This window comes from Gobio gobio (genome assembly GCF_949357685.1).
Source record: "Gobio gobio genome assembly, chromosome: 18".
NCBI lineage: Eukaryota > Metazoa > Chordata > Actinopteri > Cypriniformes > Gobionidae > Gobio > Gobio gobio.
In genome coordinates, this window is record NC_137111.1 from 52,637 (window position 1) to 68,005 (window position 15,369).

Genomic DNA, 15,369 nt, shown 5'->3' on the forward strand with positions numbered 1-15,369 from the left:
AGTGCATCTATCCATCATAAAAGTGCATCTATCCATTATAAAAGTGCATCTATCCATTATAAAAGTGCATCTATCCATTATAAAAGTGCATCTATCCATTATAAAAGTGCATCTATCCATTATAAAAGTGCATCTATCCATTATAAAAGTGCATCTATCCATTATAAAAGTGCATCTATCCATTATAAAAGTGCATCTATCCATTATAAAAGTGCATCTATCCATTAAGTGCATCTATCCATTATAAAAGTGCATCTATCCATTATAAAAGTGCATCTATCCATTATAAAAGTGCATCTATCCATTATAAAAGTGCATCTATCCATTATAAAAGTGCATCTATCCATTATAAAAGTGCATCTATCCATTATAAAAGTGCATCTATCCATTATAAAAGTGCTCCACACGGCTCCAGGGGTTAATCAAGGCCTTCTAAAGCGAATCGATGGGTTTGTGTAAGAAAAATGTCCAGATCTAACATGTTATAAAGTAAAATATCTAGCTTCCGGCAGACCGCCCAGAGCCGTGTTTTATGATGGATAGATGCACTTTTATGGACTTCAAAACAGAAACAGCCATTCACTACCATTATAAAGCTTGGAAGAGCCAGGACATTTTTAATATAACTCTGATTGTGTTTGGCTTAAAGAACAATGTCAAACACACCCTAGGATATAATTTTTCTGAAAGCAACTTGACCTGATATATCTTAAAATATGCCAGTGTCATTGTTTTGCCTCAAGATTCACACCAGTAATGTTTTTTTTTCTAAGGCACATTTAAAAAAAAGCTACTTACATTGTCCTAATTGAACTAAGCCCTAACCCTGGCTTAATCTAAGAGCTGTCTGTATAACCGGGCCAACGATTACAATATAAGGACAATATCTGGCAGTTTTGCATTTCCATCTATAGTTGCAATCATCTGAAGTCTTCGTGAGTGAGGCTGGATCAAACTGGAGCTGGCGTAATCTCTAGTAACCTTGCTGTGCATCCTGAGATAGAAACAGGAGAGTAACAGGAGAACGATTAGCATAGCTGCTGTTCATATTATTTCAGGCAAAAGATGATAATGTGCACTTTTACTATTTAATCTCATATAACTGTAGCACAGTTTTTTGGTTGTTGTTGTCAAACAGACCCCAAACCTATAAATGGTAGTGTACACTACTGTTTAAAAGTTTGGGTTCAATAAGATTTTCTTTTTAAAGAAATTCATATTTTTATTTAGCAAGGATGCATTAAATGATCAAAACAAAGCGACAGTAAAGACGTTTGTAAAAGACATATAGACATTTATAATCTTTACAAAAGTTTATATCTCAAATAAATGCTGTTCTTTTGAACTTTCTATTCATCAAAGAATCCTGAAAAATAAAATGTATCACGGCTTCTACAAAATATGAAGCTGTTTTCAACACTGATAATACTCATAATAATGTGTGTTGATCATCAGATCCTCATATGAGAATGATCAGTGAAGGGTCATGTGACACTGAAGTAGGGGTGCACGATATTCACAAAAATGTGATATTGCGATATCGATAATGAATATTGCGATATCGATATTAATTTCGATATTTTTAAGCCTATGTAAAATTACAAAAGTTACAGAAAACGCATCAAAATAGATTCATAACAAATAAAACAAATTCTTACAACACAAGATTTAAAGGTTTTCAACTGACAGTCATATTGGACTGGTTCAACATGAATAAATAAATAATAATCATATCTGGTTGTACAGTAGGGATGCAACAATACAGTTAGTCCACGGTTCAATACATACCTCGGTTTTTAACCACGTTTTTGGTTCGGTTCTGATGGCTTGTCACATCAGTTTTTTTCTATTCTATTCTTAGCCGACAGGAACAGAAAGAGTTATTATTATTTTTATTACAATTTTTTGTTTTTATTGCAATACTCTTTTTGAATTTTACTTAAAAGACTTGGAAAAACCTTACTTAAAACTTTACTTAAAAAAAAACCTTGTACACATTCCTAGTGTATAGTATAATATAAAATAAATATATATAAAGATTTACAGTGGCAGCTCAGAGCAGTACAGCATGAAAGTGTATGAATAAATGTAAAATTAAAGAGAGAGTTCACTCAAAAATGAAAATTCTGTCATCAATTACTGGCGCTCAAGTTGTTTTAAACCTGAATAAAGTTCTTTCTTCTGTTGGACATAAAATATATTTTAAAGAATGTTGGAAACCAACAGTTGCTGGTCCCCATTGTAGGAAATAATAATATGAATGTCAATGGCTACCATCAGCTGTCTGTGTTCAACAGAAGAAATTAATACAGGTTTGAACAACATTAGATGAGTAAATAATGACATTGTTTTAGAGGTGAACTGTCCCTTTAAGGACTAGCGGCAGCATGTTCACTTAAGGCTGCGCTTCTGTCAATGTAAGACCTCTACACATCTAATACACAGACACGCGATTTTACTTTCACTATAGACATAACTGACTGTGTTTATGTTAACCATGTGTGTATTTGACAGTATTAGTGCAATAAGACTCCTTAGTCCAGTAATCACGTGTTTGACAGGCTTTTAGTGCGCGAGCTCGGCGCATGTTAAAACAGTGCATGAGCACGCGAATGAAATGTTTAACCGGTAACGTAATGCTTTTAAACGCATTCAAATAATGAACTTTCGTGATTGTGAATAACTCTAGTGTTCCGTGAGTATAACTCTCTGACACTAGCATTAGCGTGGCTAAACACCCCTAACTTGTGCATATGATCGGATATCTGCTCATATCAGCGCGTAGACTGAAAGGCACACTCAAACAGAGCCGAAATAAACTGAGAGAAATATTTAAAACGGAGAGAAATAAAAATAGGCTTGTGGTGGTTCTTAACTATTTCATCTTCTCCCTGAGCAACACTAATTTTCTTACTTTTGTGTTCTTTCTTTTGCTCCACTTGCTCCCTTTGCTCTCTCTTTAGGTCCTTTCTTTTCTTTCTCTTCGTTTTGTTGTGCGCTGGTGTGTGCGTCAAGCCGGCCCGACAAGTGTGTGTGTGTGTGTGTGTGTGTGTGTGTAGAGGGAGGGAGAAGTGAGAAAGTGACGGTTAGCTTTGGAGCGAGTAGGAGGGACCCGGTTTTTAAAAAAAAAAAATAGATCCGATAAAGAATGTATATACTGTACAGTGAAACGCGTCTCATTTTGTCATAAACGAAATATCGCATCATTATCGCGAGACTTACGATATAATATCGGGAAACGTGATATCGCGATAACGATATTAAATCGATATATCGTGCACCCCTACTCTGAAGACTGGAGTAATGATGATTTGATCACAGGAATAAATCACACTTTACTATATATTCACATAGAGAACAGCTGATCTACTACATTGTAACAATATTACAGTTTTTAATGTATTTTTAATCAAATAAATGCAGCATTGGTAAGCACAAAAGAGACATCTTTCATAAAACATAAAAAGCTGTACCAACCCCACACTTTTGAACTTTAGTGTATGTTAGAGATTGTACTTACTAGTCGTATGAGTATTGGAGATTTTCTTTGACAGGAGATCCGCTCCAACTCTGCTGTGGAGCAGAACATCAAGATGGAAGAATCTAGGAACATAAGCACCAAGCCAACCATATTTAGTATATAATGCCAGTTTATTAGAAGGAAAGAAGCTAAAGAAGAGGAGAAAAGCAAAAAAGGAAAGAAGAATATACAGAAAATAATCTATTAAGAGTTTATGTTTTTAGGTTTACTTGTTAATTATTGCTCATACAGTGTCACTTACGTTTGGATGTCAAAGCCTTCTTTAAATGTATACATTTGGAAAAGAAAAGAATGTAAAATCATGGTGATATTACGTGAAATATACTTTAAAATAAATGCATATGAAGTTATTTAATGAACTTCCTCAGTTCACCTGTTTCCTACTTCTCTGTCAGGAGCTTCCTTCAGGAATGTTGGGATCTTGGGATCTTCAACTCTGTTGTAGAGGGGTTATTTTGTCCCTCCTGAAATCACACAACATTTTTTTACAATTTTTGTTTACCAATTTGCAGCTAATTTTCGCGCTCCATGTAATTGACATCAATATGTAATTGATTAACAGTAACGTTACAGTTTATACTTTTAGGTTTTTGACACATACCATTGACAAATTACCAGCAAAACCTTTACAAAACGATCAAAACCTCTCATTTTCACATAAAGATTTGATTAAAAGCTCAAACTTTCATAAACAAGAGCTCAATCGATAGTTAGCCGAGATGCTAACGGTCTTTTTCCGAAGACACTAAACCATTTATTTAAAGTAAATATTCAACAGAAGTGTGTCAATTACAAGTAAGAAGGTGTCAGGAACAGTTGTGTGTATTATTTGTGTGATTTTAGAGACTAAACTCACCTGAAAGTAATGAAAACAACAGCGACAGAAGGAGTTGTCGTATCCCGTTTCCATGGCAACTCTCCGCCGTTCATCACGCACACGCAATAAAGTCACAGTCACACATCATTTACATAAATAAACTACAATTAAAACATTACATACATAAAAACCTCATTAATATTAAATCATGAATTTAAAATTTATTTATATGTAATTCATAGGTGCAAAAGCCACCCCTGCACTAGATAGTGAGACAAAGTGGCACTTTTATATTAGTTTTATATTATATTAGTTTAATATTTTGTATTATTTTGTTTAGGAACACTCAACCTAATTATTTCATTTTAAAGTGTGATTGCATGCAGACAGTATTTTTCTAATGCTTTGCTTTGGTTAAGTGACTAGCAATATTAAGTCTCGCTGTTTTTTATTAAGTGCTTTCAGATTCTTTTTAACTGTAAAAATAAATTAAATAAATATACATATAAAATAAATGTACTTTTATAAAATAAAGGTGTCACAACAGACAGTGACTGACAATCGGCTTGCCACTGGTGTACCGACGGAGGTCCAACCGTGTCAAACTGCTGACTTTGTGCCACCCAAAAAACGCTGGTGGACCGCCAGGTCATTGTTAGCTGGGCATCTACGCACCAATCTTTCGCTTTCCATGTTTTCATTTAGTAATTATAATACTGGCATCCGAAAAAAACCCCGGAAACTTCAAAGACTGCCCCTTTTAATATCAGCGACTTCTATAAATTTGTGAAGGTACTTACTTTATTTTTTATTAAAGCTACACTGTGTGATATTTTCCCCCATCTAGTGGTGAACTTGTATATGACCATCCAGTGAATATTAGTTTCTGTTCTGTTCAATTCCGATTTCGTTTTAACTCCTACGGTGGCCGATTTAGTCCAAGATTAATATGGCTTCCAGTTCGACCTCGTCCACATTCGACACGGTGCCTGTGGGATATTCTGTGCCTGTGGGATGGTTGGAACACAACTGGCCTAATTATTCGGCTAGAAAGAACTGCAGCTAATCCAGAGTGAACTTTGATGATAGTAATGTTTATTCAGTCATCCAATTGCAAGGCATAAACAGGTTTGCATGGATATGTACATAAATGTGGTTTCTGTGAGAGAACAAATTAGGATGGTAAATATACATGATAATGACATGACAGAATATACACAGTTAAGAACTGTATAACTACACTTATAAGTTACATTTGTATAATGTAACCGTAAACCAGAGCTTATTGTACCATATATAGGCGCTAAATGCAGCTGCATTAAAAGGAGCGGAGCTGCCGCTGCTAACAAGCGGTGTCCGGTTACAAAAGTGTGTGCGCAGGTTTAGCTCTGTATAACAAGTGTTAATATGCCGATCAGACCTGATACATATTTCCATCAACATACATTACAAGCAAATATTTTCTATAAACGAATAAACATTGTTAATAACCGAATGACTATTCAAATAGGTGAGCATTACGCTATTGTACAAAAATACTTCTGAGGTGACATCAACTGAATTACATGATGACACACTCTGAAACACATCCACAATGACAATAACTATTATTACTTACGGAGTTATTAACGCACAGAAATACCACACAAGGAAAAACAGACTTTTGAGGAATAAACAAGCGAGGAAAACTCCGTATAACTCTGTTACTGGAGCTGCTGAGATGAAAACTCTCTGCACATGCACCAGACAAGTCTGAACATTTTTTTACGGTCTATGGTCTGAACAAGTTGACGCGCACAGTGTTAAAACCGGTTAAAACGCGAAAGGCGAAGCTTGAATTTACGGGTATGTCCCTCTTTGGCTAATGTACTTTCAAGATGGAGGGGCAACATGGCGACCACCGTTAGATCCCATTACCTTATGTATTTTCAATGGCATATTATAAACTTACGAGAATACTTTATTACTTGAAAGAAGTAAATATACATTAATGAGCACATATATTTTTGAAAGAACTAAGTGTTTTTAGCTAAGAATAGACTAAAAAAGTTACACAGTGTAGCTTTAAAATACATGTACATCCCATTTCCTTCTGAATTTAGTTCAGGTCTTGTTATTCCTCTAACCAAGTTTCAGCATATATTAAACGTTGTGATTTTGACCATATGCGTCGGCCATATCGTTGAGGAGTCAACCTCATTTCAACGTGGAATCGACGTTATATTTTCAACGTAATAACGTTCTGATGTACCGACCAAATAGTGAACGTTGATTCAACATTGAAATTTGATCAACGACTGATACTGACCTTTACAACCAAAAATCAACGTTGAAACGACGTCTGTTTGCTATCTGGGATAGGCCCTATACAATTGCAGATTTACACCCTTGAGGTTATTTCCACTGTTGTGATGATTGCTGCTGCACGACCCCTCCACCCCCACACATTTAAGTCAAGTCAAGTCAAGTCAACTTTATTTATATAGCGCTTTTAACAATGTAGATTGTTTCAAAGCAGCTTTACAGTGTTAAACAGGAAAATAATGCAGCATAATTTTATTCAGCTGTATAGCCATTCTGGAAAATTTTCAAGTATCATACAGTGACAGTGTGGGCTTTAGATCAATAATTTGATCAGTAATTTAGTTTAAATGGTTAATTTAGTTTATTATTTAGATGTATTTCGATGTTTAGTTGAAAAATGTAGTGTCCCCAACTGAGCACGCCAAGCCAGAGGCAACAGTGGCAAGGAAACCAAAACCCCATTAGGTGACCTAATGGAGAAAAATAAACCTTTACATTAGAATGAAGGACATTATCACACACATAAGAATTATTCCAACCAAAAATGAAGTGTGTCTGTGTGGAAAGTAACTGAATGCGTCATCTACTCGGGCCCTTCACAGAAATGAATGAGTGCAATTTCAAACGATAAACATAATATGCACTGTTTTTCCGTATTTAATTATAACTTCAGATGCATGTTATGTTCATTTGTAGAGCCCTATGAAATCAGTTTAATTTTTTTCCAAATTCCAGAGGGAAAAAAAAAATTCCAAATTCTTTTTTTTATATATATATTTTTTATTCTGGATGGTTATATTAAATTGTATTAATTAAAAAGCATGTCTAATTAATTGAAACAATGAAACTTATTTAACATAAATTTATTAATTAAACAGCAATTTATTAAACGTTTAACAAAATTTATTTATTTGTTTTATGTATTTAAATTTTTCTGGTAATCAAATGAAGGCAACGAAACACGTATCTTTTATTCCAATGAAAATTAAACAAATCCTTTAATTTTTGTACATGCAAATTTCTACACAACAGAGGTTTAGGCCTGTTAAAATTATTACATTAGGCATAGGCTAAGCTACACTGTCCAAACTTTTATTTTGATGGGTTGCCTTGAAGACATTTTTCTGTGTGTGTGTGTTATGATGAAAGTTTCTCTCAAATGAAATGGTACAATGCTCGTGAAGTGCAGGGCCCTATGATTTCCGCGATGCAGAAAACGCAGACTCGCGGAATCCAGTCATAAAAATGGAATTTACTGTTTAACACGGAATTTGTCAAATTTTGGATGAATAAATCCAATGCAAGTCAGCACACTTCAATCAAATCACGATATAGACTACTAGTGTATGTGCATATTAAACGGTGAAAATAATATTTAAATATGAATCCTGCATGTGTTATGTGTCTGTGTGAATGAGTTGTGAAGGCGAGCGTTGCGCGTGCTGCTAAACGAAACCGCGCGTCTGCGCCATTCATTCCATGACATCCCATTTGTTTTTATGAATGGATTCCGTGATCCTGTACGCGTTTTCGGAATCGCGGAAATCATAAGGCCCTACACTTTCTACAAGATGCACGTTCATGCGGACGAAAGGGGGATTGTCGTGGTAATGAACACCACAGCAACCGCTTGTGCATCCGCGCTGAACGCGTATCGTACATAACAAGCATTTTAGGGGCCCTTGGCTTGCGGGGCCCCAGGCGGTCGCCTACCTTTGTTTAATGGTAAGCCCGCCCCTGTTCACATTGAATGGAGAAATTCCTAAGAGGAGTTTACATTCAACACACATTTGACAATAAAGACATTTCAAGACAAGACATTATAATATACTCATTTGAAATGAAAGATAAACATGTTTTCCACCATGTCTTAATGAAATGTTTTTAACTGGTGTGCTGTAACTGACCTGCCTCTGGGTTTCCACGGGTCTTAAAGGTGCCCTAGAATCAAAAATTGAATTAACCTTGCCATAGTTAAATAACAAGAGTTAAGTACATGGAAATCACATATAGTGAGTCTCAAACACCATTGCCTCCTCCTTCATATGTAAATCTCGTTTGTGAAAAATACCACAGAAAAATAGGCGAATCTCAACATAACACAGAGTGTGACGCAACCGTCGGGATCATTAATATGTACGCCCCCAATATTTACATATGCCAGCCCATGTTTAATGTCAGGCGAAACTGCGCAGCCGAATCATCGGGAGTTCTGCAGGTAAACAAGCGAGGATAGCGGAAATGGCAGATCATGGAAACAAATGTTATGTTCCAGGCTGTGCAGGGGATGTGACTGTTCATACCCTTCCCACAGATAAAACATGTCAACAGGCAGGGTTGATGTTTATTTATAATCGGATACCGCAACAATTTAATTCAAAGTTGTAAGTTTGCTCAGCCCATTTCACCACGGACAGTTTTTCAAACCTGGGACAATATCAAACAGGCTTCGCTCCGCGTCTGATACTGGAGAACTATATTCCCCCAAGCAGGAAGTAGTGATTTTATCCACTTATGGACTGTCTGAACAATTTCTGATTAAAAAGAACGTTTCTTAGAGAGACAACATTAACGATAATATCCCTGTTGTTGTCTAGATCCAACGCAAGATGCTAGTACAGTAACAATAGGAAACGCCAAGTAGCATACATAACTAAATAGTATGTCTAATGACAAAGGTTAATATTATTTCCTGCCAGTGTTGTCATAAATTACAAAATACAACCGTAGATGCATATGTCGATCCCTTTTGTCGGATAGAAATCTAATTTAGCCTATATTTCATCAACAACACATAACTCAGGAGCTAACCACATTAGTTTAGATTCTTATAGCTCACTCAATCCTTCTAGCTAACATCACCTTCTCCACCACTTAAGTTGAAACGATAGTCATTTGAAAACAAAAACAAAGTTGTGACTTCTGACGTGTAAAGTTAAGGCTATATGCTTGTTATCGTTTAGGCTGAAGTTCTAGTCAGAAGCATCCTTTTCCAGTCTCAAAACAATTTGTTGTTCCTCAAAATCTGCATCTTCGTCAGAAACAGGCTCAAACATATAAGGTTGAACGCCTAATCTCTCCATTGTCATGACGGATAGTGTAGATGTGCCTGCTATCATTGAGCCGTGCAGTGAAACAGCCAATCAGAGCAGAGCTCTGCATTAATATTCATGACCCTTCCAAATAAGGCAAAAACAGACCATTTCATCCTGGGGAAGATTTCTAGAGTTGTAAATGGACCTGTAAAACCGTATCTGGACAATTATTGACCTTAAATAAGCCACATACCCTCTATGTAGATATCAGAGAACAATTTAAAATATTGTTTCAAATCATTCTAGGGCACCTTTAAAAAGTCTAGAATTTCAAAATCAAAATTTTAGGCCTTAAAAAGTCTTAGTATTCGCTGAAGTATTGAGTTCTAGGTCTTAAATAATTTTAAACGGGTCTTAATTTTCCTACGTCCATGTAACGCTACCTCTATTGCTCATTTAAATACTCCTGCAGCGCTTTAGAGTGTGTGCGTGTGTGTGTGCGTGTGTGTGCGTGAGTGTGAGTGTGAGTGTGAGTGTGTGAGTGTGTGGGCATGTTTTTGTGAAATATCAGGACACAAATGTGTATAATGACATGGGTATTACAAAAAGAGGGAGAAATATGAGGACGTTCCCCATGTCCTCACCTTTCAAAATGCTTATAAATCACAGAATGAGGTTTTTTTCACAGAAAGTGAACTGCACAGTCTCCTGTGAGGGTTAGGTTTAGGGGCAGGGGCAGTGTGTGTGTGTGTGTGTGTGTGTGTGTGTGTGTGAGTGTGTGATGGGTAGGTTTAGGGGCAGTGTGTGTGTGTGTGTGTGTGTGTGTGTGTGTGTGTGTGTGTGTGTGTGTGTGTGTGTGTGTGTGATGGGTAGGTTTAGGGGCAGTGTAAGGGGATCGAAAATACGGTTTGTACGGTATAAAAACCATTACGCCTATGGAATGTCCTCACATTTCACAAAAACAAACGTGTGTGTGTGAGTGAGTGTGTGTGTGTGTGTGTGTGTGTGTGTGTGTGTGTGTGTGTGTGTGTGTGTGTGTGTGTGTGTGTGAGTGTGAGTGTGAGTGTGTGTGAGTGTGAGTGTGAGTGTGAGTGTGAGTGTGAGTGTGAGTGTGAGTGTGAGTGTGAGTGTGAGTGTGAGTGTGTGTGTGTGTGTGTGTGTGTGTGTGTGTGTGTGTGTGTGTGTGTGAGTGTGAGTGTGAGTGTGAGTGTGAGTGTGAGTGTGAGTGTGAGTGTGTGTGTGTGTGTGTGTGTGTGTGTGTGTGTGTGTGTGTGTGTGTGTGTGTGTGTGTGTGTGTGTGTGTGTGAGTGTGTGTGTGAGTGTGAGTGTGAGTGTGAGTGTGAGTGTGAGTGTGAGTGTGAGTGTGAGTGTGAGTGTGAGTGTGAGTGTGAGTGTGAGTGTGAGTGTGAGTGTGAGTGTGAGTGTGTGTGTGTGTGTGTGAGATATTAAGAGTTGTGTTTGTTCTCAGTGTTTCCATATGCAGGTCTGAAGTCAGTTTCTCATTATGGAGAACATAGAGAAGAGGAAGAGGAAGAGGAAGAGTCAGAGGAAGAGATCTTCATCCCCAGATCCCAGCTGTGTGTCTCTGAAGAGTGACGCATCCATGGATTATCCTCCTAAATTCAGTGATGGAGCAGTGACCTCTGACCCCAGCTGTGTGTCTCTGAAGAGTGACGCATCCATGGATTATCCTCCTAAATTCAGTGATGGAGCAGTGACCTCTGACCCCAGCTGTGTGTCTCTGAAGAGTGACGCATCCATGGATTATCCTCCTAAATTCAGTGATGGAGCAGTGACCTCTGACCCCAGCTGTGTGTCTCTGAAGAGTGACGCATCCATGGATTATCCTCCTAAATTCAGTGATGGAGCAGTGACCTCTGACCCCAGGTGAGGATAAACCTGTAGTTTAACTAAATCTATGGACAAAAGTTCAGTGATAGAAAATAGTGTTGTCACGGATCGATACTGGAATTTCTAACTTCGATACGATACCTAAAAATTATCTCTATTCGATACCATTTTCGATACCACAGGGGAAAAACGCTGCATAAACTGTCAAATAGATATTTTTAATACAATTAATTTTTTTGTCCGTCTATTGAAAGTCTAGGCAATTAAAAATGTATTCTGAAGAGATCCCTTTATATGATAAAGCTTTTAAGCCTTTTCTCATAAACGTTGATCAATTACTAGTGTTTGACCGATATATCCGGCCAATATTTGTGTTTTTACGTGTATCTGCATCGGCAGATTCAAGGCTGCTGCGTTCGCCGATATTTATTCCCGCATTATTTACAGCCAGGCGTCCACGGGCAGCTCTGAGCTACAGTTCATGCACCGCCCCTCCACTAGCAGAGAGTGCAATCTGCTCTTCAAAACAACGATACGTTTTAAACGTTCAAAGCATCTTCTAACTGTTTGACTTAGTTGAAATATTGCCATACACTTTGAAAATGGAAACACGTTGCTCTATATGTGCTTGCAACCATGGGCGTCGGAACCATTGTATGTGGGACAAGCCCCACACACTTTTTACGATCAATGATATTGGACCCACTCACGTTTATCGTCTCTAATCCAGCACATGTCTGTTTACCTGACCCTAATCGATAAACACTTATTATTAAACACGTTAGAAGCTTTATTTCCACTTTTCTAATATTTTCTTCATTTTTATTGAAAATAAATGCCTTTCCTATTTGATATGTGATGGGAAAAGGCAGAAGATTGAGCTCGGCGAAAGGCGGACTCGAACCGTGGGTCGATTTGTGTCAAAACTAGATGCGGTGCGTCTTACCCCTACACTACTGCCGCTCTCAATGATACGGCGATTTCCGTAATTTTGTCTTTCCGAACTATACGTTTAGAAGCAAAGCGGTATATTTGTACTTAATGTAATTGACATCATCTCCAGTAAAAAAAAATCTGAGGACCCACCCACATTTTTTTTGCTTCCGACGCCCATGTTTGCAACTAGCTAAGCAAGTGTGTGCGTCCAAATGGAAAACGCAAATACTGAATGCGTCGTCTATAAAACTGCTTGCCATTGTATTTAGGGAAATATGCAAATAGCTCAGTTATAGGTTATCCGTATGCATACGGTAGCTGTTACGAACACGGGTCATGGGATTAAGTAATGCCGATGTTGTTCTGTGGTATTTGTGGGAGTTTTATTCAGCGACCACCTGGCTGAGGTTTGGACGTGTGTGTGTGTGTGTGTGTGTGTGTGTGTGTGTCTCCAGTGTTTCCCACACATAGACTAATTTGCGGCGATGCACCACAGAATCAACACCGGCCGCCACACATATTATGTTTTTTGGCAGCCGCCAAAGCAAATTTTTATCAGACTAAAGCCTTATTTGATCAGTGAGTAATGTAGAAACGGACTACTGCGATTGTGACAGGTGGTCGCATTGCTGAGAGAGAGAGAGAGAGAGAGAGAGAGAGAGCGAGAGAGAGTCTTGCTCTCCCTCCCTCGTGCATATTAAAGGGTTAGTTCACCCAAAAATGAAAATTCTGTCATTAATGACTGAGCCTCATGTGGTTGGACACCCGTCAGACCTCTGTTCATCTTCAGACACAAATGAAGATATTTTAGTGTAAATCTGATGCTGAGAAAGGCTTCAGATAGGCCTCCATTGGCATTCAGTACATTTACACTCACGAGACCCATAAAAGGCACTAAAAACGTCGTTACAAAGTCCATCTCACCACAGTGACTCTACAATCATTTTACGATGCGACGACAATAGTTTTTGTGCGGAAAAAAAAATCAAAATAACACCTTTATCCAAGTGTATGCCTCCACGACGCATGCGTGAGAATATGAGCAGATCCGGCGTTCGGACACATGACTTAGAAGAGATTTGTTTACAAGCAGAGGAAGACGCGCGTATCTCAGCTGTTGAATTCTACATTGATCGTGCTTTAGGTCTCGGCGTAGAGCTCAAAATGGGGCTTAAGTGTGCATTTCATGGATTCCCGAACGCCGGCGCTACGTCATATTCTCGCGCATGCGTCGTGGAGGCATACACAGAAGTCGAGAACAAGTTGGATAAAGGCGTTATTTTGATTTTTTTTGTGCACAAAAACTATTGTTGTCGCATCGTAAAATTATTGTAGAGTCACTGTGGTGAGATGGACTTTGTAACGACGTTTTTAGTGCCTTTTATGGGTCTTGTGAGTGTAAATGTACTGAATGCCAATGGAGGCCTATCTGAAGCCTTTCTCAGCATCAGCTTTACACTAAAATATCTTCATTTGTGTCTGAAGATGAACAGATGAACATTTGTGTCTGAAGATGACGGGTGTCCAACCACATGAGGGTGAGGAATTAATGACAGAATTTACATTTTTGGGTGAACTAACCCTTTAATCAAAATCAATTGAGATTTGACACGATGGTAAAAGGTCGGAACTGAAGTTTCACGTGGAGCATTGGGAGATTTTTTCCTGAATTGCCGCTGGTGTTGCTCTATAAGAGGTTAAGTTAAAGGATAGTTCACCCAAAAATGAAAATTCTGTCATTTACTCACCCTCAAGTTGTTCCAAACCTGTATGAGTTTTTGTTCTGCTGAACACAAAATAGGATATTTAGAAGAATGTGTGTAACCAAGCAGATAGAGCAACTATTGACTACCACAGTATTTTTTTTCCTACTTTAAATGTTCCTTTTTTAAATTGAGACTTGTAACATTATCATCATGATCATTGTGTCATTTTTATGATGTAAATTGAGGGAGCAAAAGCAGTATCCGCTCCAAATATGGGCTCAAGAAAATCGGCAGCCCGTATCGGTCATCGGCTAAGGCTGATGAAAAAAAAATCGGTATCGGCATCGGCACTAAAAAATCAGTATCGGTCGAACCCTATCAATTACCATTGCAATTATCTCACAAATATTTGCTTACTAATTGCTTTACATACAGCACAATGTAGCTAGCCTGGCTCCGCCCTCCTTCAGTGCTCCGTCTGGGACTGCGGTATAGTCTTTGGTTTTCTCCGAACACATTTTTACCGGTCCAATAAGCGAACAGAGGGCGTGGCTGAGAGCGATGACATTGATGTCATGTGCTAGTTTGAGTTGTAGTTCAGTAATGGCGGCAGAGAAAGATGCGAGTGAAGCAGTTCGGTCCGTTGTGGCACCGCTACCGAATAACCAGAAGTTATAGCCAGAGTTCTGAGTTCTGTTGGTGGTGATTTTCCAGCTCGCTCTGTTAGTGGTGAAGGAGTTGCTGAAGTCCCGGTAATTGTTTCTCGTGCGGTCGGAAGGTATGGTCATCCTTTACAGGGGCTAGTTGGTGATTTTATTGCCGTCCGTCTCCCACCACCTGCGTAAAGATCCCCGGCCGAATGACCTCCTGCTTCAGACAAACACCAAGGTTGTGTGGTCATTTAACTGCTGTCCGAATCCACATCTCTGAGTTTTCAAGAATATATCACTTCAGAATTCACTGTTTATATCCTTTTTGACCCCTGCAGAGCACCATACGGCTGTGCTTCGCTGTCATTTGGATGCATTTCTAGACTTTTCTAGACCGCTCAAAAAATAAACAGAAGAAAAGCACGTAAACATTTGAATTGGGCTGTTATTTACGGCAGCATTTATTCTTATCATACCAAGCATATGATATTTTATTTACAGCACAATCATGTTACGGACCACTTGAGCA

The 15,369-nt window shown here is 38.2% G+C and overlaps 1 protein-coding gene across 1 annotated transcript in view; it reads left to right on the plus strand.

The window, feature by feature from the left end:
* Window positions 1-15,369, plus strand: part of LOC307141861 (NLR family CARD domain-containing protein 3-like) — a gene marked incomplete at its 3' end in the record, with an annotated part of 61,637 nt that overhangs the window by 15,906 nt on the left and 30,362 nt on the right. The window contains exon 2 of the mRNA XM_079842317.1: window positions 11,166-11,584. Coding sequence (XP_079698443.1) covers window positions 11,202-11,584 — 383 coding nt within the window. The 5' untranslated portion in view covers window positions 11,166-11,201. The remainder of the gene's footprint in view (window positions 1-11,165; window positions 11,585-15,369) is intronic.